Source organism: Ahaetulla prasina, chromosome 4 (assembly GCF_028640845.1).
Source record: "Ahaetulla prasina isolate Xishuangbanna chromosome 4, ASM2864084v1, whole genome shotgun sequence".
Taxonomy (NCBI): Eukaryota; Metazoa; Chordata; class Lepidosauria; order Squamata; family Colubridae; genus Ahaetulla; species Ahaetulla prasina.
The window spans coordinates 130,874,499-130,900,435 of NC_080542.1; the positions used below are offsets into that span (position 1 = coordinate 130,874,499).

General features: G+C 37.3%; 1 protein-coding gene across 2 annotated transcripts in view; it reads right to left on the bottom strand.

Annotated features, from left to right (window-relative positions):
* Positions 1 to 25,937, bottom strand: part of CUL2 (cullin 2) — a 54,664-nt gene that overhangs the window by 17,299 nt on the left and 11,428 nt on the right. For both annotated transcript variants that reach the window (XM_058184377.1, XM_058184376.1), the window contains exons 7-16: positions 19,420 to 19,516; positions 19,214 to 19,324; positions 16,651 to 16,813; positions 15,914 to 16,038; positions 13,656 to 13,763; positions 9,659 to 9,718; positions 8,855 to 8,983; positions 8,671 to 8,757; positions 7,223 to 7,375; positions 5,154 to 5,231 (exon numbers count right to left, since the gene is read on the bottom strand). In XM_058184377.1, the coding sequence (XP_058040360.1) occupies positions 5,154 to 5,231; positions 7,223 to 7,375; positions 8,671 to 8,757; positions 8,855 to 8,983; positions 9,659 to 9,718; positions 13,656 to 13,763; positions 15,914 to 16,038; positions 16,651 to 16,813; positions 19,214 to 19,324; positions 19,420 to 19,516 (1,111 nt within the window). The remainder of the gene's footprint in view (positions 1 to 5,153; positions 5,232 to 7,222; positions 7,376 to 8,670; positions 8,758 to 8,854; positions 8,984 to 9,658; positions 9,719 to 13,655; positions 13,764 to 15,913; positions 16,039 to 16,650; positions 16,814 to 19,213; positions 19,325 to 19,419; positions 19,517 to 25,937) is intronic.

A 25,937-nucleotide genomic window follows, 5' to 3' on the forward strand; every position in this document is an offset into this window, starting at 1 on the left:
TGTTATTGTTGTTATTATTATTATTATTATTATTATTATTATTATTATTATTATTATTATTATATATCGTTGGTATTTAACATCAGATAAGTTATCTAAGATGTATAAGTGAATGTTGGAAGTGTAAAAAGGAAGGAAGGGACTTTTTATCATCTATGGTGAACATGTGATAAAGCAAAATTTTTGGGGAGTATTTTCTGTATTTTAATACAAAAAATTTTGAAAATAAAGATAAAAATAAAACCAGAACTTTTCTTCTTGGGCCTAATGGAAAAAGAACTGGAGAAAAAAATTGGAACTTTGTTATTATATATGTTGACAGCAGCAAGACTATTGTATGCACAAAAATGGAAGGACATGTCGATTCCTACCATGGACGAATGGTTGCAGAAGCTGATGGAGTTGGCCGAAATGGCAAAATTGACCACTTTGAATACAGAAAATAACGTAAGTGCTTTTGTTTCCACATGGAGACCTCTTCTGAACTTTGTGCTTGATGTGGAAAAGGATATTGCCTTACACAATGTAAGCCGCCCTGAGTCTTCGGAGAAGGGCGGGATATAAATGTAAATAATAATAATAAAAAAAGAAACTCTGACTTTGGGTTTTACTGATTAGACTGATAGATCTTTATAGAAATGGCTTCTTCATATTATTATGAAAAAGCAAAAAGTTGTGATTTGATGTTATTGCCTTATTTTACTGCAACAGAAAGAGTGGGAAGTCAATGCTTCTTTTTCTTCCCCCTCCCTTATCTTTCCTCGCTTCTCTTTTCCCTTCCCCTCCCCATTGCTTTTCTATTTACTTTGTATTTTGTATTTTATAATACCTTAAACTGAATACAAATGTTAAACAGTATAAGTTAAAATGTTAAGGATGATATGTTATAGGAACATAAATAAATATACTAGAAACAGATGCCAATATGATACTAGTTCTACCTTTCCTGTCCTGTGCTTTTCATTCTCTAGCCAGTTACCACCTATTTATTAGAACCTGCAATTCTGGTATCTGTATTTTTTAAATATCCCATGGAATCGCAGGCTTAGGATAACATTTATGCACTTGGCATTTTCAAAACCAGATCACAAAATTGTCCCTATCAGAACTTTCTCAGCATTAAATTATCTATATTATTTTGCAAGTTTTTTTGTACCTAAAGCAGATGCTTCTTTTTTGAAAAAATTGGATACAAAGTTGATAATGACCAACTTCTCCTTCTATGGATTTTACTACTCCTCCTCTCTTTATTATATGGTTGGCCACACAGGCAAGTCGGATGTTTAGAATAGATTTCAGATTTGTATCCACCTATAAAATCCTTCCCAGGGACCTGGGCTAGGCAGATGTTGTTGCTCGATGGTGATAAAGGTATCATCACAGGGTGTAAGCTGTTCCAGGTTTAGTCTAGTGCAGGGGTGTCAAACTCAAAGCCCACAGGTTGGATCCAGCTTGTGGGGTGCTTAGATCTGGCCCCAAAACAGCAAACTGCATGTACCCCCCACGCTCTGTTTTCGCTCACAGAGGGGCTGCATGCAGCTCCCCCAGGCTCTGTTTTCGCTGGCAGAGGGATAGCAAAACAAACTAAAAAAAATAAAAGGAGAAATATTTCTCCATTTGCATTTGAACATGCAAGAGGGGACAGGAAAGGAGAAAGGGAAAGCGGAAAGACAAAGAAAAAAGAAGGAAAGATGGGAAGAGAGCAAAGAAGGAGAAATAAGGAAAGAGGAGAAAGAAGAAGAAAGGAGGAGAAGGAAGAAGAAAGGAGAATGAAGAGGAAGAAAAAAAAAAGAGAAGGAAGGCAGGAAGGATATAATGAGAGTGAGGAAGGATCTCAGGGAAGTCCTGCCTTAGCATTCAGCCACCAAGGTGCCCTGGACACGAGTGATGTTGAGCTGGCCATTGAGGGCCACCCTGATGTGGCCCTCAATGAAATCGAGTTTGACACCCCTGTCTAGTGGTTAAGGCACCAGACAAGCAACAAGAGATTGTGAATTCTAATACCATCTTAAGCATCGAAGTCAGCTGGATGATCGTGCTCCAGTCACTCTCAGCCAAACCTACCTCACAGGACTGTTGATATGGAGTACTAATTATGTTTGTTACTTTCAGTTATTTATAAAAATAATAAAGGTGGGATGGAAATAAACAAAGAAAGCTTCCTTTTATAATTGATGACACTGTATTCCTACATTCATTGTAGCTTAGATGCATGATTTCCAGTTTTGAACTTTTCAGTCCCCAATGTAAAGCCACTAATCGGTAACGACCAATGACAAAAAGGAGAAAAGAACATGCCTATAGAATTGATTATCAGGAGTCGAAATGATTTTTAAGCGTTGCTACTATGGGACAGTTTTATTCCTCACCAGTCAACTGGTCTTCTCAGATATACAGCAGTTCCTCAGTTTTCATTCTTAATTGGTTCTGGGAGGCATAATGAGTACAAAAAATGTTAAGTACCAAGTACATTTTTCCCATAAGGAATAATGTACTGAGTCACAAGACAGCTGACAAGTTCTAGCTTTCATGGATTACTGCCTTGTCGTGGCGAAGGGGCTTGCGTAGCTCAATGAAGCTATGAACTATGCCGTGCAGGGACACCCAAGACGGACAGGTCATAGCGGAGAGTTCTGACAAAATGTGATCCACTGGAGAAGGAAATGGCAACTTACTCCAGTATTTTTGCCATGAAAACCCCATGTGCATTGAGTACCACACAAATAATGAGTAATGGGGCAAAATTTTCAGGTCAAAATGTGTTGAGTACCAAATTCAATGAATTTCAAAGCAGTTGAGTTGAGTACCAAGGTACCCAACTCAATCTGCCAATCCAGGCATTGTTGGGAAGCCCAGGGCCATAGCTTTTGCAATTGAGGAAGTTATTTAGAATATTCTTGGAAATCACATTCTAGCCTATAAAAGCAGAGAGCACTTTATACCTCCAGCAGATTTTTACAAACTCTAAAAGCATCCATACTGGGCAGTAACTGACTACAACAAATAACAGGAAGACTAAGGATTGGTGGGTGGTTCTGTTAGAACATTAATCTCAGTGGCAAAGCACAGACATTTCTTTGCCTAATTTACTGACCTTGAGATTGCTAGAAAAGATGAAGCTCTTAAAGGGGAGGAAGAGGCAAAGAAAAAGAGGAAGAATGAATTATGAGAAGCATCCTTGCTAAAAAGAAAAGCTAACTGATTCTGAGAAGTTTATGGCCGAAGAAGTAGATTTATCACAGAAAAGTTTTATGTACCTCTGACTAATTAATTGCAATGGAAATAAATTTAAGGCAAAGAAAGGAGGATACATTTTTTCAGAAATCTGATAGAAGGCTGGGGCAAGAGACAGAGATACAGGGCTTCATTTAAATTGTCATCAATTTAAGCCAAAGACCAAAGGCTTCTTTCTTGATGCTGGAAAATTGGAAATAAAATATTGAGCTGAAAGTTGATTGAAGGAATATAAGTACTGTTTCAAGTAGTTTGGAATTTTTCACAAGTTTATGAAAAAGATGGATAATAAAAAGCAGAAAACAGAGAGAATTAATCAACTATTTATTTTATGTTGAGGGGCCTTGTAGGGACAAATCACAAAACAAGAAGAAACTTGGATGGGTGTTTCAGAAAACCCTAGCCACAGAACATAAAAATATTGTTAGAAAAACCATTCCACAATTTAAAAAAAATACTAATAAGTAGATATTAGCCAAGAGCCTGATATATGAAGTTTGAATTGTAATAATGATAAAATAGATGTGAAAGAACACCATTCAGTGAAGATCTTTCATGAAAGGGAGGGAAGCCTGAACTATTCCTATACAATCAAGATTACAAAAAAATAATGGTTAAAGTACCAGGCTAGTAAGCAGAAGACTGTTGTGTTTTAGCAATGAAAGCCAGCTGGGTGACCATGGGCCAGTCACTCTCTCAGCTTGACTCACCCCACAGAGTTGATGTTGAGAAAGTAATAGGAAGAAAGAGTATTAGATAGGCTCACTTCCTTGAGTTACTTCTAAAAATAATAAAAGTGTGATACAGATAAATAAATAAATAATTCAGGAGAAAGTCTATCTCTCCCCCACACAAATGTTCTTGCCTGTAGTATACACAGGTATATTCCTTAAAAGGGGATGTATGTAGTTTCCCAATATGCAATTTTACATTTTGTAAAATTTAATTCCTTCAGGAAAGAAATATGATGCATAAAAACCAAGATCCTGAATTCAATAGTTAGGTCAGACTAGAAGCACACACCCTTGTAATTTATATAAACAGTAGAGGTTGCCAGGTCTTACTGTTTATAAAGGCAGAGAAAATTTTACCAGAGTGCCAGATTAATGCTGGATGAACTGAAGATGTACTCTGAAATCTCACAATCTTAAGGTTATATTTACAAAAAAGGTTTGTATATTCAACATGTGGGTCATATCAGGAGACCAGTCAAATTTTAAGATGCTTCCATTGTTAACATTTACTCTCTCCTGTTACAAATACTGTGTGAATCATTGTAGTTAGGAAAGCATCCAGCAAAAGACATATAACAGCAAGATATAAATTAATATTTTTGTTAAAGGCAGTTTGTCCTAATAGATATTCCGAATTCCTGGAAAATTATCTTTAACCACAAAGCCTATTTAAGCCTTACCACAGAGGTCAGCACAGCTGCCTTGTTTAGTATTACAGAATGAATTGTTGGCAAACTTTCGTCAGTTTTAATTGGATTTTCACTCAAAAGAATTTGAAAACCAAGGGAGGTTTGCTTACTATTCATTCTGTAATGCTAGACAGTGTTCAGACTTCTAGTACAAAGAAATCTATAGAATATGTAAGGATATTGATTTGGACTGTTATATTAGAAGAATGATATGATTGCATCACCTACTTCTTAAAGAAGACATATGGATATACAGAAGTACTTTGTGAAGAACCTTCCCCAATGCAGATAAACCTATGTATAAATGTATACCAATTCTGACAATTCTCAGCAAAAACCACAAAGGTCCAGTGTATTGAAACTGAAAAGGGTTGCTGTGATAAAGCCAAAAGTTATATTAGTTACATCTTCCTGAAAGTCAAAACTCCAAAAATGTTAATTTCTGTTCAGTCATTCCTAAATTGTTAAATCTGCAATAAGTCTCCTACTAACCTACCATCTGTACACTTTTTTCCAGTTCCTGAGGAATTGCGAAGGTAGATGAAGGCGCCTGGGTCAAAGGCCATGCCCCAGCCTGGGGGGGAAAAATATTTTTTTACATCACCACCAAAATAAATTACATCTTTCTAAAAGAGCACATAAAGCAGCTATTATCCTTAAAAAGCAAACAAACCGAGATCCAATTACAATCAGAGAATCAGAGCTGTGAATAATCTTATTTGGAATTATAAAGCATAGAAATTCATGGAAAGCTAACTAAAGGAAAATCTCCTTGGTTCCTTACGAATTCTTGAACATGTCTATGTCAGTAATACTGGAAACAAAGCAAAATGCTGCAAAAAGGCAAATTGACTTTAGAAGAAAAGGTAGGCTTTAGTAGATAATAATTAAAATAGGAGAACAAACCAAAAGGAGCCTTGGGAAAATAAGTAGAACAGCAAGGGGGGGGATCAGCTGTGGCGTGCGATCTAGATTTGCTATAAAGCAGGGTTTCCTGCTTTCCAGCAAAGCTAAACCCCGCTGCAAAGCTGGTCGTTGGAAATACCAGTTCAGAGGAACCAGTAGCTTTTTTAAACTACCAGTTCGTCCAAATAGGTAGCTTTTTAAACTGCTGGTTTACCCAATGTAATAGCTTTTTTTAAAAAAACTGGTTTGCCCAAACCGGCAGTTTTTATCACTACGGGTCACCCAAACTGGAAACTCATCCAAACACATTTCACTCCTGATTTTATTACTTTACTTTTCTCACCAGATTCTTCAACCAGTCATAAATATAAAGCATTTAACTGAGCTTCTCATTTTGACAAAAGCAGTCATGGTCAATATGAAAACCAGCACTACAGTTGTTCCTTCCAAGCATGTCATAAACATGTTACAAGAGATTCTGGGATGCTGGTGTCCGTGAAGACTTCTTTTTGCAGCATTCCATCATATTCTTGCAGAATTGCCTCTGACTCATCTGTACAGATGTTATTGCATTAACACTACTGTAAAAAATGTTCTGTGTTAATGAGGAAGTTGTATAAAATATTTTTTAAAAAAATCTATAGAAAGAAGTTTACAAAATATTTAGGATTTACATTCAATGAATGCTTGCTCTGCCTTGTATGTTATCAGTAAATCCAGATATCAAAATTTAATCTAATCAAAATGAGGATCATACAAAAGTTATAAATTAATATTTATTAACAAAATGCCTTAGGAAAAAAAAACTGAAGACAGAAAGGGGAAAAAATATCTCTTAAAATCTTATTCTGTACAGTGGCCATATAAAGTTGAAGGCTGTTTATAACAGAAGAAAAAATTCTGAAAGCAAGTAACCCTAAAAAGTAGACCAGACCAAGAAACAAATATTATGCAGACCTATAACTGTTATTATTAGAACAGTATTGTCACAAAATCTTGCAAGCACAGCTAGCTCTCTACATAGGACAGTTGGGATTTTGAACATGGTCACACTTGATTTATGATTTTTCCATGGCTGTTAAGTGAATCACCATGATCACTAAAGTGAATCCAGCTTTTCCCATTGACTTTGCTTACTAGAATCAGGTTGGGAAGTCCCATATTGAAAAATTACCTGATATCAGGACACTGCAACTGTTGTAAATATATGCTGGTTGTCAACCCTCCTAATTCTGATCACATGGTTTTGGGGATACTGTGACAGTCACCAGTGCAAGGACCAGTCGTCAATTTTTTCCAGTGCCATCATGACTTCAAACAAGCATTCAATGAATGTTCGTAAGTTGAGAACTATTTCTATGAACGTGCTTCCCCTCCTCCCCTTTTTATTGTCATGAGAATTGAGGTGGCAGGAAACTATCTAAGGAGTCTTCATAAACTATTTTCTTGATCTGGGCTCAAGTCCTGTTTACTCATCACTGCCTTGGCAGTGAACCTTCCCTCCATCCTTCAATGGAATTCTCTATAGTCACTATAGTATCTGAAAGCCAGATACAGCAGAAGTATCTCTTGTACTTGTTCTTGTGCCATCAACATTACACACTAAATGTGGACACATACAAATGAAAACACAAATGGATACATTTCCTTTTCAAATACCTGAAGAACATATATTTGAAAACTAATTCCCAAATCTACGACGGTGTCTTGATTTTTTATGAAGTTGTTGAATTTGTTGTTAAGGTCGGCACTAACACTCATGTCTGTGTACATTCGATGGAGTTTGCTAGTGAACTCATAACCACAGGCTTGCTGTAAAACAAAAGAACACACACATGCCAGATTTGTAGCCTGACACTGAAAAAGGTATAAGGATTAGATGAACGAATAACCTATAACACCATAACCAACATATTTGCTAGAGGTATTTATCCAAAAAGTATATGTGAAAAGACAGATGCTTTTGAAAGAAGCTATTTCTGTTTTATGGAGAATGAGGACTTTAGAAAAATATAGTGTGGTGTTATATGTGATTCTGTAAATATTATACAAGCACATTAGTTTTTATCTTTAATAGCAATAAATCTAACCATAGCTCTTATTTTTAAAAGTCAGAATGCAACCTGAAAGCAACAAGTTTAGGAAGCACTGTTGTACATCATATTGACACTGAATAATTTAAAAATGAAAAGCTACTACATGTAATCCTTGGTTTATGACTATAATGGAGCCTACTCATTATAGTTTTAAGTTGTAATAGTCATAAAGCAGGCCATTATATAACTTTTTTTGTGGTGGTCGGAAAGCAACCTCTACAGTCGTAAGCCCGTTGTTTGCTATGGGCCATTTTCGCCGAAAAGAGCCATAAATGTGGCCCATTGCCAAAAGCCTGACATCCAGTCAAGTGACCACAGGGGCAATTGTCAGAACTGAGTCATAAATAATTGGGGGTGGGGGCTGTCGTAACTTCAAGGACTATCTGTATTCAGCCAGTATTCAAGAAAGCTAACTAGATACCAACTACAAGGTACTAAGCTGGATAGTGTCTGTTATTCTACAGAATAACTGAATAGCAGCTTCTTGGTTCTCATGCTAGGAGCAGTTTCAAACCTTTTTTTATTTTTCTATAAGTAGTGTAAACAAGTAAACAAGTGCATATTACAAAGAAAAATAAAAACTATAAAGAACAATTCCTCTGAAACTTCCATATATTTTGAATTAGGTAGAACTAATTTACAGGAGATTCTGGTGAGATCTATTACTACACATAATAAAAGTTCTGTGAAGAACATCTCTCAGTTAACTGAAAAAAAAATTAGCACACAACTTTAAATTAAGAATTTTTCTAACATGCATAATCTTAGCACCACCTGCAGGTTCTTTTCTTAATATGCAATTTTCAGCAAGTTAATTCTCGGAGCAATTTTCTAGCTGGAAGACAACTAGAATCTATTAATTGTATTAGATATAATTATATTAGCAGCCTGAAAAAAGCTCATCATATTGTTAAAAATTGATGTGCAATCAGGTTAGAAACTGTTTATAACATGAATAAATTTAAGCATCAAGAATAGCTGGGTTTATTGTACTGATAAGCTAATGTTTACCTTCAATTTGTTAATCATAGCTTCTTCTGAGTCCATGGACATCGATAAACCATGTATAAGCCTTTTTGCCAACATTCTGGCATAGAACTACAGTTAAAAAAAGCAGAAGTTCAGATTTCCTTGCATAACAAAAGTATTATCCAAGGGGAAAAATAAAAGTATAATGATCTGTATGATTATTTACCTTTTGAAAAACATCTTTGTCATCAATGTACTTGAAAACTGTAATGAAGCTTGTAAGTTTGTCTTCCACTTCATTTTCCGTCATGCCTTTTGCTGATTTTTTTAGCAAATTGTCACAATATTTGGCCAACTCAAGTTAAGGAACAAAAAGAATAGTCATTAAGGCAAAAGGAAATCATTATGATAACTAACTAATGGTAAGCAACTTAAGTGAAGCAATCAGATGCAGCAGTCTGAAGAGATTATCTAAATTAAAGGAAATTACATTTATTTGTATATTTATTCTTCAAACTTACATGCACTTCATTTGCAAACAGACTCTACAGATTTTGAACAGACCATAATACTTCCTAGAAAAACCAAATTTTAATGGCTTTACTAATTCCCATAGGACCAGTGTTGATCTGACTCAAAAGGGATACTTTTCCATAGAAATGGGATAGCAATGGAAAAGACCAATGATCCCTTGTGGAGACACTTTTTTAGAATATGAACCTGAATAGATTTTCCATTTCAGACCTTGCTGGATGAGCAGACACTGTTGGAAACAGATAACTGTGAAGATACCCAAGTCCTGAGCTTTGTAGGACTTCAAAGTGACAACCAGAATTTGACCTGCACCCCAAAAACTTCTGGTATTGCAGTCCAATTCCTGTCATCCAGACAAACTAAGCTATGTCCATAACAATTCTGGCCACCATTTTGAAAGTTTTCATTATCTGTTTGCCTGCAGAAAACCTACAAAATTATTATCTAGTGTTCTACACTTACATTTAAGCACATAAAACTAGTATTTGACACTTACCAGCTCAGGAGCTTTGCAGATAGACTTTGGTTCCCTATAGTTCACTACTGATGTTAAAGCCTAATTAGGAGTGCAAGAAAAATAACTTTAATAAGGTATGCAAATGTCATAGCACTGACCACACATATGTAAACAATACCTCTAAGAATAAATTCCCAACGCTGTGATTAGGGAAGTTGGATTATGAATAGAGAAATTTATATTCAAGTTGATACTCAAATTATGGAATTTCACTTTACGACTCTGAATCAATCACTACATCTCAACCTATTCTCTTCCCAAATCCTTTATATTATAGTCTACAATGATGGCATAGATACCAATGTATTAATTTCTTATTAAATTTTAACACTGCACATGGTTTCCAAAATTGACTTGTAAACATCATGTGCTGCATTATTTACAAAATTTTTAGTAAGATAAACAGTAGGCTAGATTATGGTCTTTAATTACACCAGTGCATAGAATATGACAAGGATACAGGAGGTCCCCTGGATTTAATGTTTTACGGACAAATGCAATGGCATTAGAGGCTGCACTGGTTTGGTACAGGTATACAGGTATTTTTGTATGCAGATGTTGCTGCATTACTGGCTATGAAGCCAAAAGATCTGCACAATTGTTATACACATTGCATGATACAGTAAAGAGTACTGAGCTGAAAATTAATATAAGGGCAAACTGGAGTAGAGGTCTGAGTGTATTTAATAAAAATAGGGAACAGATGGAGAAATATATGTATATGTATAATTTTGTCAACTGAATTTTTAATCAAGAATAATGGTGTCTTATTAAATTAAAAATGACATGCTCACTAATTTCTACTTTTGCCCTAGGGAAAACTACTATTCAAGGGGCAATTTATAGACAGAAAAACCACACCAGCAACCAATGCTGCCCCTTTCCTCCCAATAATTATTTAACTCAGAAATATGTCAATCTCCCTTTTCTGTGGCGAAGCTGGACTGATGATTGGCTAAAGCAAAGAACCATCTTGATTTATTCAACTTGGAGATGTCTTCCAAACCCCATTTAGTAAAGACATCATTAGAATTGGGAAGGGGAAGCATTTTTAAAAATATATTATGCCTAAGAACTCAGTGGTAATTTGTCCTTCCTGCTTCTTGAGAGATGCAGCGAAGTCTATGTACCTCTTCTTAGCATTACTAAATTAAAGAAGTTGCAGAAATCAGATGTCTTTAATGATGTCTGTTTCTATTATAGGGCACACTTTGGTTGGCTGATGAAACTGTTTGGAATTTTCTTATCCCATGGAGCTTTACATATGGTTTGTTAGTCAGGACTCATCTGTTAACCAGAGTGATATCTACAAATAAGTGACTTCATTTTCATCCTATGACCAGTTATTACCTAATTGTTTCCTTATGGGCTGGAAAGTTTAACATTTATTGTTTCCTACATGGGACTGCAGCTTCCAAGATTTGCTAAAATCTGTCAACCCATTTTCAGAGGACCTTAGTGATTTTAACCAGGTAGCCAAGCTGTTCATATCCTTGGAGTAGGTTTTATCTTCTTTTGTAGTGTGTGATTAAGTGGAGGTAAAAATAGGCCAAAGCAAATACATTCTTATTCAAGTATTCAGCTGTTTCTAAGCCTTGCTCTTCCTCTTGAAAGCACATGTTAAAAAGTATAGCAATATATCCTTTGGCTTCAAAAAGAAATCACACAATTGGGATGTCTGCTTTTACAAAACAAATTTCTTACGTCACATTTTCTTCTCATGGACACTAAAAACAGGGGACAGGATGGAGAAATTTTAAGAGATAGCAGAGAGTGGGGTGTTTTGTTTTTTTTCAAACTTTAAGGCATGTGGATTTCAACTCCCAGAATTTTTCAGATTCTGTATCTATGTCTTAAAGTTTCCAGGCTTGAAAAGTATTGTTATACAGGGCAGTCTATCAATGGTAGGTTTCAACCGGTGTTACAACCAGTTTGCTTCACGCATGCACGCCAAACTTGTGCTCCGTGCAAGCGCATTGCATTTCAAACAGCTGAGGGACGGCAAACCGCTCTGCAATGCCTTTCAGCTGGGCTAAAAACAAACAAATATAGATAGGTATAGCGCAAGGGTGGGCGGGAGGCTCCAGTTGACAGTCGGAGCGAACCGGTTCGCTCTTAGCTCACCATCGCTGCTACTGTCTCGCCCGAACCAGGGCAAACTGGTAGAAACCCACCATTGCAGTATATGCTTATAAGGAAAAACAGATTGTTCAAAAAAAAAAAAGGAGGAGGGGAGAACGTAATTCTTTTATTAATCCTCTAATCCAGAGGTGGCAGTGAGGAACATCAGAGAAATCATAAAATGAAACTGAATGCAGGGAGAATGGGTCAGGAAATCTGCTTGGTAAAATAAAGAGAGTTAAGGACAAAAAAACTGCTGCATAAAACAAAGTGAGAGAACGAATGAAAAGCATTTGAACTACAAACAAGTATACAAAGAAAGAGAGAATGAGTTAAGAGGGAAGGAAAATGAGACAAATGTGAGTGGATGGAATTGAAGAGATTCCCCCAGAAAAAGAGTCCTGTGAAAAGAACAAAAGAGACAGGAACTTGTGGGATCCAAAGCCAAACAAGTGGTTCAGTGATACATGTGTGCTTGTTCTTAAAGAAACCACACCTTTCCGCCACCTGCAGGACACTCATGCAGTTCCAGGAAAATACCAATTTGGATAAAGGAGAGAGGGACAGAGTGGTGACAATGTACTCTGTAAGCAGTGGTGGGATTCAAGTAATTTAACAACCAGTTCTCTGCCCTAATGATTTCTTCCAACAACCAGTTTGCCAAACTGCTCAGAAAGTTAACAACCGGTTCTCCCAAAGTGGTGCGAACTGGCTGAATCCCACCACTGTCTGTAAGGGCTACCTTAACTCAAACATTGAGAGAGGCAACAAGCACATCCATCCAAAGAAATTTTCTGTTTCAGAATCCAATAGCTGCAAAGTATGGAGAGGTATGAAACAATGAGTTTTTGCAAGGGTGGGGAAATTAAATGGAATTAATTAAATAGTACACTATAGTACACTTTTTCATATATATATATATATATATATATATATATATATATATATATATATATATATATATATATATATATATAGGTTGTTGGGTTTTCTCCGTGTAAAATTGGAAGTGTCTTGTGACTAGAAGTCTCATTCGTCATCTTCAGGCTTCAGCTTCGTGCTTCTGGGAGCAATTGAAGCCTGAAGATGACGAATGAGATTTAAACGCCGCCAAGACACTTCCAATTTTACACGGAGAAAACAACCAAAGACCTATATACAAACACACGTGAAAACCTCAGAAAACATATATATATATATATATATATATATATATATATAATATATATATATATATGTGTGTGTGTGTGTGTGTGTGTGTGTATGTATGTATGTATGTATTTATGTATGCATATATATATGTTTCTTTGCTTTTCTATTTTTTAATGCTTTTCCAAGTTTTGCAAAACACTGCTTAACCTACAAAGAATTACGAATGGGAAGTGCATAAAATAACTGACAGAAATTTTTAAGTCACAATAAATAAAGCCCCGTTTCACCATTGCTCTTTAGGATTGTCATTCAATGGAAAAGTTAATCATCCTCACAAATTAAGGACTGTCTCGAGGCATCTTTTAAGAGATCTACTCCAAAAAAAGGAATTTGGTATGAATAATAAAAAAGGGTGTTTCATCTTAAGCTGAGGACTCAGTAGAGCCACCCAAATATTTTTCTTCACAACAATGTGAAAAGGGTTTTATGCTGCTCCTTCCGATTTATTTTTTAAATAACATCTTAGTCTTACCAACCACAATGGCATTCCATGGTGGTTTTCCTGTTCAATTTTTACCAGGGCAACCCTTCTTAGCTTCCAAATAGCATTAATTTACATGAATTCGCTCTAAATCTGTTTACTTCTAGTTAGAACCCTATGTTCATCACTACATGGTCTGTGTAGTATTTTCATTGGGCTCACCTTGTCAAGGGCACTCATAAATCGCTGGTCACCATTCAAAACAGTATTTATGAGCTGAACAAATTTACTGTGTACTTCCAACACTGATTCTACAAACTGAGTGGGCATCTGAAGACAAAATCAGACAGATTAATAAAGAATCAGCCAGTTCTGTAACAATTATTAGCAAAATAATTTTGGTAGAAAGAAAATACTGCCTAAACTCATATCCTGTTAGAAGTATGAATCTGTAAAAGAATAAGATAATTCTCAGAATATGTTTGCTGTTATCATTTTACAATGCTATAACCTGGGTTTTCAAATTTTATTGCATGTTGTACTCCCAATGTTTTGCAAGTCAACTCCCTCAATTCCCAGTTCATCGAACCTCCCAAGTTAAAATTCAATTCATCTAAAGAGAAGGATGATGGTTATTACTACTAAGAAACACTGCCCAAATGTGATAAATGGGTTGCTAGCTCTTCACTGAAAAGAACAAGCTGACAGTGCAATTTAAAATACGTATCTTCTTGTGTTGGCAGATATATGAATATTTTCATTTAAGAATCTTGATGATTGCCAGAATTCAGGTTTAGCTAAGATAATTGGAAGGCATATAATCTCAGGCAGGGCTGTGACTGTGTTTACCTATGCTTGGTACTTTGGTTTATAGTGCTGAAATATGTTTGTATATTATATTTATAAGCAATCTTCAAAATGCGATGGGCTACAGATTTAGCTCAGGGTGATCAAAGATGGAATATGGAGTCCTTGATGCTGTCTGAAGTTGTTTGCTTTCAGATGTTTCATTACCCAACTAGATAATGTCATCAGGATTGAGTGACTGTTGGGTTTTCTCCCTGTTTTTATATAGTCGTTTGCCCTGCCTATGTTGGTGGAAGTATAGTTTTCACTTTGGTAGCTTCTTGATTAAAGTATTGCGATATAAGCTGTTTCAATTAAGTGGGATAGAAAATCCTACTAGATGAGTTAATTCTACTTTATTATTCTGCCTTAACAGAATTTTGCAAGTCCGAAGGCATAAATTTTAACCATTTGAACAATTAAGAGCAAATTCTTCCTACATTTCTTCTTCTGACTATTAATTCATTAGGGGCTCTTAACTATCTTGTCTGATTGTTTCCTGGGTGTTCCCAAGCTCATCCACACATTCCATTACATATGCAGAAGTTTGAAAACAGAAAACAATACCCTAATCGAGGAACCACCAAGAAGAAAACCACACTCTCACTAATACTGGCAGGGTAAGCTACTGTTAAAAAGCAGAGAACAAATCTCACTCTCACTAGCACTGGTGATGTTATCTAGTTGGGTAATGAAATGTCTGCAAGCAAACAACCAAGCTCAGAAGGCACCAAAGACTCCACAGTTCAACCCTGAGCTATACATATTTTATTCTATAAAATTGAAAGCTTAATGCATTTCAAACTTACCAGTATGAAAAGGACTTTATTAAATACCCAGGGTTAAAGATCCTCTTAGGTTGAATTTCACTGGTGTTCTAAATACATTGTCTGTGCTATTTTCGTGATTGCAATAGAGAAATAATTTATTGTTACTTTCTTCTGAGATGTTCCTTCAATGTCTCAGTCTTGTCTACAGACTTGGGATTTCTTTATTGTCTTTCATTCAAGTACTAGGCCCATTTTTAACCTCAGCCAAGTTTGAATGCATGAGCTAAAACACAGGTAGTCCTCGACTTATGCCTACAATTGAGCCTAAAATTTCTGTTGCGAACTGAGACAATTGTTAAGTGACTTTTGCCCTATTGTTGTTAAGTGGATCACTGCAGTTGTTAACTTAGTAACACGGTTATGTGAATTTGGCTTCCCCATTGACTTTGCTTGTCAGAAGGTCTCAAAAGCTGATCACATGACTCGGGACACTTCAACCATCATAAATAAAAACCAGTTGCAAAGCGTCTGAATTTTGATCACATGACCATGGGGAAGACTACAATTATTGCAAGTGTGAAAAATGGTCGTAAGTCACTATTTTCAATGTAATTTTGAATGGTCACCAAATGAACGGTTGCAAGTCTGGGACTTGCTGTACTTACTCCACTGTAAATCATTCAAGGCCAATGAAATGCTAATTCACTCTTTTTTTTTCTTTAATGAAATTAGCAATATAGTCTATCAGTTTACCAAACTACAAAAACTTAAGATAAAGCAAACAAGCAAACTTACAGTCACTAGCAACGTCGTTATATTTTGAAGTATCAAATCATTTTCTTCTGCTGAAGAAGAAAAACTTACATTTTCCTGAGAAAGATTGCTGGTTGCCCTAAGGCCCTCATCATGGATATGGTTTTGTAGTTCCTGAATCATATGAGGTAAGCCACTTGGCACAGCATGAAGCAAAGTGTACATGTTTGCCATATCTGCGTAAAGAAAGAACTTGATTTTCAGGATAGACACTTTTTTCAAAAACTATTACTCTCAAGAAATCTGCTTTATAAAATCACCTTGTATGGGCTGTTGTTGACCGATGCCATTAGGTAAACAAACTAGAAACCCTGGTGATGCAGTTGTTACAAATACTACAAGCTAACTTTGTCTACAGCCAGGAATTTGATCCTGACCGGCTTGAGGTTGACTCAGACTTCCATCCTTTCAAGGTGGGTAAAATGAGGATGCAGATTGCTGGAGGCAATATGCTCACTCTGCAAACCTCTCAGAGAATGCTATAAAGCATGATAGAGCAGTACGTAAGTCTAAATGCTATTGCTATACTACTTAGCATTGAACATGACAGAAGGTTGAATCATAAACTAGTTTTAAACAAAGTTTAATAAAAGGAATAGAGAGATATCCATAAACCTTCTATGAAACTCTTGGCCCTAATCCACATTTACTCTCTGCGTTAAATAGCCTCACAGACCAATGACCATCTTTCTTATGTCTGATTCACTTCGGTTAGAAGGAAAAATACTTTCAAACATATATTACTTTTAATAGGTATTCAAACTTTTGTCCCACAGGACACTTTTTACCATTTCTCTTCTCTTGTCTGATGATGTTATGGCATTCTGCATGAAGAAATTGTAAGTGGTCTGCTACCATTCGCTGTTGGCATTCATTAATTACTTTGCCATAGGAACTGGGGTGTAGATACTTTCGACATCTTACTTCTTCATCTTTTAGCCTAGATAAAACCTAAAAGTAATTTTCCACATTAAGAACACAATTAAATGGTAAGAGCCTAAAAGTAAAAGGGAGTAGCATATGTTTTCAAGTTATCAGGGCCAATTCAATACCGAGGCAAATATAAAAAGGGCACTTTTCAAACTACATACTCTAAAAAAATCTAATTGCATTATTTGTGATGTTATTACAAAGGGAAAACATTTTAGGAAAAAAAGTGGAAAAATGAGTTACGATGAACTGTGGTGCTAAGTAAGAGACTTTTAAGAATTTAAGAAAGAGCAAGCAACATTGATAAGATTGTATTGGAACTTTTGAAACAAATATTCTTAAGATTTCAATTTCAAAATATTCATCAGGACGGTCTCCTCTGAAAGTCTTTTCAGAGACTTGTTGGCTGCTGGCTTGTTTCCTTGTTTAACAAACAAGGAAACAAAGCAGGGTGATCCAAAATCCCATATTAATATTAGTTATTTGGCTAGTATCAATTATAATTCTGTTCTCTGTTTAATTAATGCTTCACACCCATCGCATCATTCTGAACATACGTCTTGCTTACTGTTTTATGTAAAATATACACAACTGGAAGTGGTCAAGTTACAAAATATCAGTAAATAAATACCTATCAGGATAATTACAAGAAAGATAGAGCAAGCCCTGGTGATCTCCTGTGTGGATTATTTTAACAGATGGGCTGCCTTTGCAGAGTATCCGGAAGTTTCATCTGGTATAAGATATGATGCGAGCAGTTATTTGTGCACCTAGATTGCTATACCTCTGCTCCATGAGTTGCACTGACTTCATTTCAAGATGTTAGCAGAGACCTAAACAGTTCCATGTGGCATGGGGCCAGGTTATTTGAGGGACCACCTTTCCCCAGTTACATCTACCCATTACATCAGATCCAGAGATGTCATAGGTCCTCTCCATAAAGAATGTCACCTCAGAAAGAGACCTTTTCTGCTGCAATGCCTGTCCACTGGAACAACATCCCCCACCCTGAAGTGAGACTAGCCCCCATCTAGTTGGCTTTCCAGAACAGCCTGAAGACATAGCTTTGCCATCTGGCCTGTGGATGCAGTGAGATTGTTGGAGAGCCTACTAAGTGGTTATATTGTAAGGAAAATGAGGGTGAATAAATAAATTAATTAAATGAATGGATAAGTAAATAAATAAGTACCAGTGACTAAAAAGTAGATAATCAAATAAAATGTTTTGACACAACACCAAGTCAAATAATTTATTATCAAAGGGTTACCTAAAATTTAAGAGTGCAAAAGGTGAGCTTTCTGAGAAAAAAGGAAAAAAAAGCCTCTTGAAAAGACAACAGAATGGTTCAAGGCTAGAGAACTATTGAACGGTGGTGACACAGTGGTTAGAATACAGTATTGCAGATTAATTCTGCTGACTGTCAGAAGTTCGGCAATTCGATCTTGACCGACTCAAGATTGACTCTGCCTTCCATCCTTCCGAGGATGGTAAAATAAGGACTCGGATTATTAGGGGCAATATGCTGATTCTGTAAACTGCTTGGAGAGTGCTGTAAAGCCCTACAAAGTGGTATATAAGTCTAAGTCCTATTGATCTCAATGTAGTATATGTTATTTGCAACAGGATGCCTTTTATTTCTCTAAGCATCTTATTTTATCTAATTTAGAGTATTGATTTATGACATAGAGCGTAACTTACATACCGCATCACAAATAGAATAATTATACAATCTGACTAAAGTTCAATTTTTTTTAAAAAAAAGATAATGCTTTTGGAAATAAGAGCAAATGCTTCCTCTGATTTAGTCTTCACATGACTTTGGTTATATAGATAATCCTCACTTACTGATCACTCATTCGGCAACCGTTCAAAGTTACAACAGCCCTGAAAAATGAGATTTCAACTGGTCCTCGAAGTTCCGGTCATTGCAACATCCTTGCAGAAATGTGATTGCAATTTTGGCACTTGGCAACAGGCAAACATTTACAGTTGCAAGTTACACGATCTACGTTTATGGCCTTCACAGCCAGTTTCCAATGAAGTCAATGGGGAAACTGGCAGGAAGTCGCGAATCAGTGACCCACACTCAATGAACCATAATGATTTGTTTAATGACTGCAGTCAAAACTGAGGTTAAGCTGTCATCATGTATGACAACTTAATGACCAGTTAAGCAGTGGAGTTGCAGGTCCCTATTCTAATTACTATATGAGGACTATCTGTATGTATATGAATCAGCTGATAATGCATTTTAGATGCATGAGGAGGTCTTACGTTAGCAAAACAAAATTTTGATTCCCCCCGCCCCCAGACCATCAACCCTCATGACACTGATGACTTACACCAAAACTGCTTCTGAAATTCTTGGAAAGCAGTTTGTTCCAAAATACACAGAACAAAGAATACACATGATCATCTTACCTTCTCCATATACTGTGAGCAGTTTGATTCTTGCATTAAATTTGAAGCTTCTTGTTTATAATACTCCCCCGTTTCATTCAGAAAAGGGCACTCAAAAATTTCCTGATAAAACTAAATTGAGAAAATTGGATCAGCCCCAAAAAAGACAACAAATGGAACAAATATTTGTTACTGTTTCCCATGACGGAAATAAAACTTCTTTTTACCTTCAGAGGGAATTTTTTCTTATAATGTTCAACATGAACAAAGGAGTTAATAACCCCATGGATTACTTTCTGATTTGGATCTTCTCCACAACGATCACTGAAAGATGGAAAAATAATATTCTCAGAATTCATACTATTTATATATACTGTTAAACCAGTATTCTAAATTTAGCAACCTTAAAATGTATAGACTCCAACTTCCTGATTTCCCAGCCATCATGCTTGCTGGGGAATTCTGGGAGTTTTACGTCAACACATCTCAAAGATCTTGAGATTGATAAACACTTGTCTAAACTCTAAAAATAACTGTACAATGATAAAACTGTTGTTCACAGAGATAACAGCTTTTTTTCAATACTGAAGCATATTACATTCTGGAATATAATTTTCAAAAATATCAGTGTGCTTATATAAAAGACCCTGAAAAAATTAGAACTTATTTTTGAGGATGGAGGATCTCATCCAAATTCTTCACGACATATTATAGTAGTTACCAAATAGTGCTAAGTAGTTCATGTTCAAAAATGGAGAATTGTTTCAAGTATTTATGTCAAAGGTGATCGATCAATCAAGGCAATTCTTAGAGTCTCTGATAAGCCTAAAACCAGGATATGAACTCTCGTTTCATTTATATAGAATTGTGGTGGCACAGTGGTTAGAGTGCAGTACTGCAGGCTACTTCTGTTGATCACCGGCTGCCAGCAGTTTGGCAGATCCAATTGTACCAGGCTCAAGGTTGACTCAGCCTTCCATCCTTCCGAGGTGGGTAAAACGAGGACCCAGATTGTTGGGGACAATATACTGACTTTGTAAACTGCTTAGAGAAGGCTGCAAAAGCATTGTAAAGTGATATATAAGTCTAAGTGCTATTGCTATTGCTATACCTAGGATTTGGCCAAGGAAGTAAAAAATAGAAAATTGTTGTTTCGTTAATTCATCTGCAGTTCAGTACCAGTCTAGCTAAAGCTTCTGGGATTCCTTCTTAGCCAAGGATAAGGAATAATTTTCTTTTTTTATTAAACAAACAATTGGAATGGAGAATGTTTGGCAATGATACTGACTTACATCCTGAGTTTTCCCATTTGAAAGAATTTTTGGAGAAGGTAAAGAAAAAAAATACCCTAAGAAAGAAGAGAAAGATCCACCAATACTTTTCAAGTTTCCACCTTTGTGTCAAATAGTGTAGGCTCCAGATTGAAATTAAAATAGTTATAACCACTACTATCTGAGGCAACAAGGAGGGCATGCCAGCAAATAAAGCTTCAACAGAAAAGCTATTTCATCCATCAAAATATTCCCCTGTTAAGCATAGGTAGGAAGGAAAGGATAACTTTGATATTTAACAACTACAACTCACACTACACTTATACTGTTCTTTACATCAAGCAGATTAAAATCTGGAATCAAGGTTTCTACCGCAGCAGACATCTTCTAGATATAACTGAGTGAAAATAAGGTATGAAATTATAATAATAAATAAATATGACTTTTTCTCAGACCCAGGAGTCTGAGGGGAAAAAAAACCCCAGATGATTTCCAAAGGGCAATAAACAAACAAACAAACAAACTTGTCAGGGATTTATGATCTAGACGTGAACTTGCTTTGGGCTTCCACTTCAAGTATGCTAGCAGATTAACTTCAAGACTATTCCAGCTAATTCAACTTCAATTACAGTATTTCAAAGTGACCATTCAAAGGCCAATTTAAAAATCATACTCTTATGCGAGTTCTTTTCTTTGTTCTTTGTTGTTGTTCTAAGTCATGTCTGATTCTTCACGGATCATAGCTTGCCAGCCCCCACCCTTACTTCACTGTCTCCTAAATTTTTTTTTTATTTACATTTATATCCCGCCCTTCTCCGAAGACTCAGGGCGGCTTACAGAGTGTAAGGCAATAGTCTCATTCTATTTGTATATTTACAAAGTCAACTTATTGCCCCCCCAACAATCTGGGTTCTCATTTTACCTACCTTATAAAGGATGGAAGGCTGAGTCAACCTTGGGCCTGGTGGGACTAGAACCTGCAGTAATTGCAGGCAGCTGTGTTTTAATAACAGGCTATCTTACAGCCTGAGCCACCACGGCCCTTCTGACTCAAATTGACTCAAACTCATGCCTACTGAGTCAATGACACTATCTAACCATCTCACTTTATGTTGTCCCCTTCTCCTTTTGCCTTCAATGTTCTTTTCTTACTCAAAAACTTGCTGCAAATTTACTCTTTCTACAATTATTCCTTATCTCATTTGTTCTATCTACCGCAGCACTGACTGAACACCAGTTTTTGACATACTGATTTGTATGCAAATAATTCTGTAACTAGTCATGAATTGATCATATTTAACCCCTCCAAATTTTAATGCTCTGGGGCCATGGCCAATTTTACTTTCTATCTCCTTTCAGGCTTTCCCAAGTCAATGATGCTGAAGTTGAAGCTGAATAATGTGCCATTGAATATTTGGCTCCAAATATTAATATTACATGACATTTCCCCGCATGAAATCATATAAACTCACCCAAGTTGTAATGCTATGTAACTTAATTATGATAACTTATTGTAATATTAAGTCCTGAACTCGCTGCAAACCTGAATCTTCTACAAATCAACATTTTTGAAGATTTAGAAGCAGTTGTGTTTGAGTCTCCTTTATGTCTAGGATTTCTTTTTTCTTTATTATCAACATATAACTAAAATGAAGTGCTCAGCGTACCTAAGGCAGATTACATTAGAATATTTTATTTTTCTCAGATATTGTGAGTGGAAGAGCATGAGGCACAGTAATAATAATAATAATAATAATAATAATAATAATAATAATAATAATAATAATAATAATAATAATAATAATAATAATAATAAAATTTTAATTTGTATACCGTCCTTCTCCCGAAGGACTCAGGGCGGTGAACAGCCAAAATAAAATACAAAAGAAACAATACATACAATACTAAAAAACAACCCTTAAAAAACTTATTCAAATGGCCAAATTTAAAATGTAATAACGCCCTATAAAATTGACAGAAATTTCAAACCCATAAAATCAAATTAAAAGTTTTAAAAATCAAGCCAGTCCAGCAAGGCGGAATAAATAGGTTTTAAGTTCGCGGCGAAAGGTCCTAAGGTCAGATAGTTGTCGAAGTCCAGGGGGAAGTTCGTTCCACAGGGTAGGAGCCCCCACAGAGAAGGACCTTCCCCTGGGGGCCGCCAGTCGCCATTGTTTGGCTGACGGCACCCTGAGGAGTCCCTCTCTGTGAGAACGCACCGGTCGTTGGGAGATAGAGAACGGCAGTAGATGGTCCCGTAAGTATCCCGGTCCTAAGCCATGGAGCGCTTTAAAGGTAGTAACCAATACCTTGAAGCGCACCCGGAAGACGACAGGTAGCCAGTGCAGTCTGTGCAGGATAGGTGTTACATGGGAGCTTCTAACTGCTCCCTCAATAACCCGTGCAGCCGCATTCTGGACTAACTGGAGTCTCCGGGTACTTTTCAAGGGGAGCCCCATGTAGAGAGCATTGCAATAGTCCAAGCGAGAAGTAACGAGAGCATGAGTGACCGTGCATAGGGCATCCCGGTCCAGGAAGGGGCGCAACTGGCGAATCAGGCGAACCTGATAAAAAGCTCTCTTGGAGACGGTCATCAAATGATCTTCAAAGGACGACCGCCCATCCAGGAGCACGCCCAAGTTGCGCACCCTTTCCATCGGGGCCAATGACTCACCCCCAACAGTCAGCCGCATCTGCAGCTGACTGTACCGGGGTGCCGGCATCCACAGCCACTCCGTCTTGGAAGGATTAAGCTTGAGCCTGTTTCTCCCCATCCAGACCCGTATGGCTTCCAAACACCGGGACAGTACTTCGATAGCTTCGTTGGGGTGGCCTGGGGTGCAAAAGTACAGCTGCGTGTCATCAGCGTACAGTTGGTACCTCACCCCAAAACCACTGATGAGCTCACCCAACGGCTTCATATAGATATTGAACAGGAGGGGCGAGAGAATCGATCCCTGTGGCACCCCACACATGAGGCACCTCGGGGTCGATCTCTGCCCCCCTGTCAACACCGTCTGCGTCCGGTCAGAGAGGTAGGAGGAGAACCACCGATAAACGGTGCCCCCCACTCCCAAACCCTCCAACCGGCGCAGCAGGATACCATGGTCGATGGTATCGAAAGCTGCTGAGAGGTCTAATAGGACCAGGGCAGAGGAGTAACCCTTATCCCTGGCCCTCCAGAGATCATCCACCAACGCGACCGAAGCCGTCTCAGTACTTTATCCGGACCGGAAGCCGGACTGGAACGGGTCTAGATAGACAGTTTCATCCAGGTACTGGGGTAGTTGACATGCCACCACACTCTCTACAACCTTCGCCGTAAAACTAAGGTTGGAGACTGGACGGTAATTTCCTAAAATAGCTGGGTCCAGGGAAGGCTTCTTGAGAAGAGGTCTCACCACCGCCTCTTTCAAGGCAGCGGGAAAGACCCCCTCCCGCAAAGAAGCATTTGTAATTCCCCAGAGCCAGCCTCGTGTCACCTCCTGCGTGGCCAGCACCAACCAGGAGAGGCATAGGTCCAGTAAACATGTGGTGGCATTCAACCTTCCCAGCAACCTGTCCATGTCCTCGGGAGTCACAGGGTCAAAACTATCCCAAACAGTCTCAACAAGACGGGTCTCGAAACTCTCGCCTGGATCTACCCAATTTTGATCCAATCCATCCCGAAGCTGAACAATTTTATCGTATAGATAACCGTTAAACTCCTCAGCACGCCCTTGTAATGGGTCCTCCCGCCCCTCCTGTTGGAGGAGAGAGCGGGTCACCCGAAACAGGGCGGCCGGGCGGTTATCTGCCGACACAATGAGGGAGGAAACGTAAGAACGTTTTGCATCCCTCAATGCCACTAGGTAGGTCCTACTATAGGACCTAAGTAGTGTCCGGTCAGCCTCAGAACGGCTGGATCTCCAGGCACTCTCTAGGCGTCTTCTCTGGCGTTTCATCTCCCTCAGCTCCTCGGAGAACCAAGGAGCTGGTTGAGACCTGCGCCAGGTCAGAGGCCGCAAAGGCACGACACGGTCCAAAGCTCCCAGGCCGCGACTAGTTCTTCAGTCGTGCCGCGGGCCAGATTCTCGGGTAACAGCCCAAGCTCTGTCAGGAACCTCTCTGGGTCCATCAGGCGCCTGGGACGGAACCAACGCATTGGTTCCGTCTCCCTGCGGTGGTGAGTAGCGGTCCAAAAGTCCAAACGAAGGAGAGAACAGTACAGTTGCTGAGCATGCAAAGTTCTACTACAATCTTTTAAATGTCATTTTTTAATTTCCACCAATTAAACTTTAACATGTTTACGAAGGTAGATCTACAAATAGATCAAAACCAACTAGCCACTGAATATGACAGCAGTTTTTATCACCAGCAACAAAAAATAAAGACGATAAATACAAAAGTTTAGAAAGGAACAGACATAAACAGGCATTAACAGTCTCTCTTGCAAGTTACTGTGAACCTTTGTTGTAAAGAAAAATAAAGAACAGTTTTGTAAGAGAAAAAAAATATATGAATGAAATATACTAGGAGCATCACTTCATCATATATTTTTTGCTCCATAAGATACTCTTTCCCCCCTCCCAAAAGTGGGTGGAAAAGTCTATGAGTCTTTGGTGAATAGTAGCCAGGACATGGCGTTGGCGTCCTTTTACAGTGCTGAGCCCCGCCTCTTCTGTTTTTGTCATTGCCCGCCTCTTTTGTCTCTTTAGCAGACCTAGCACATGAGTGTTCACCTATAATTGGTCCTCTCAGTCTGAATCTTTTTTGTCTTGTTTTCCTCCTCTAAACCTAGGTGCGCCTTATAGTCAGGTATGACTTATGGAGCAAAAAATATGGTGTATAGTATATGTATATATGTAAATTTGTGTGTGTGTGTGTCCCTTATATAAAAGGAAGAATACATATATAATCTAACATTATTTACATATATATTTACATATATAATTATACATATATAATACATATAATAAGAAATAATTTATTTCTTATTAAATAAATTCAACTTCAATTATTTCAAATTGATCTTTCAATTTGAAATTATATTTGAATATACACACACACACACACACACACACACCCCTCCTTTTAAGGAAGGAGAAGATAGATAGGTAGGTAGGTAGATAGGTGGATGGATGGATGGAGAGACAGACACAGATAGATAGAGAGAGATAGGAAGAGAAGGAGAGATGATAGATAGCCTCATTCCTCAAAATAACTAAAATAATTATTTGCCATGAAAAGTGTACACATATATTTGAATAAGCAGACATTAAAAAAACCCTGACATTTGCTTGAAATTTTATACTAAGAATACTTGGGCTCATTACTCTTATGTACTGTATTGATTTATACATAATACTGGATGTAACCAAGGCCATAAATAAACATACTGACACCCTAAAATAAAATAATAATAAAACTTAAGAATATTGTGTTTCATCAACAAACTCTATATTACAACAGATATTACAATTAATGACATAAAT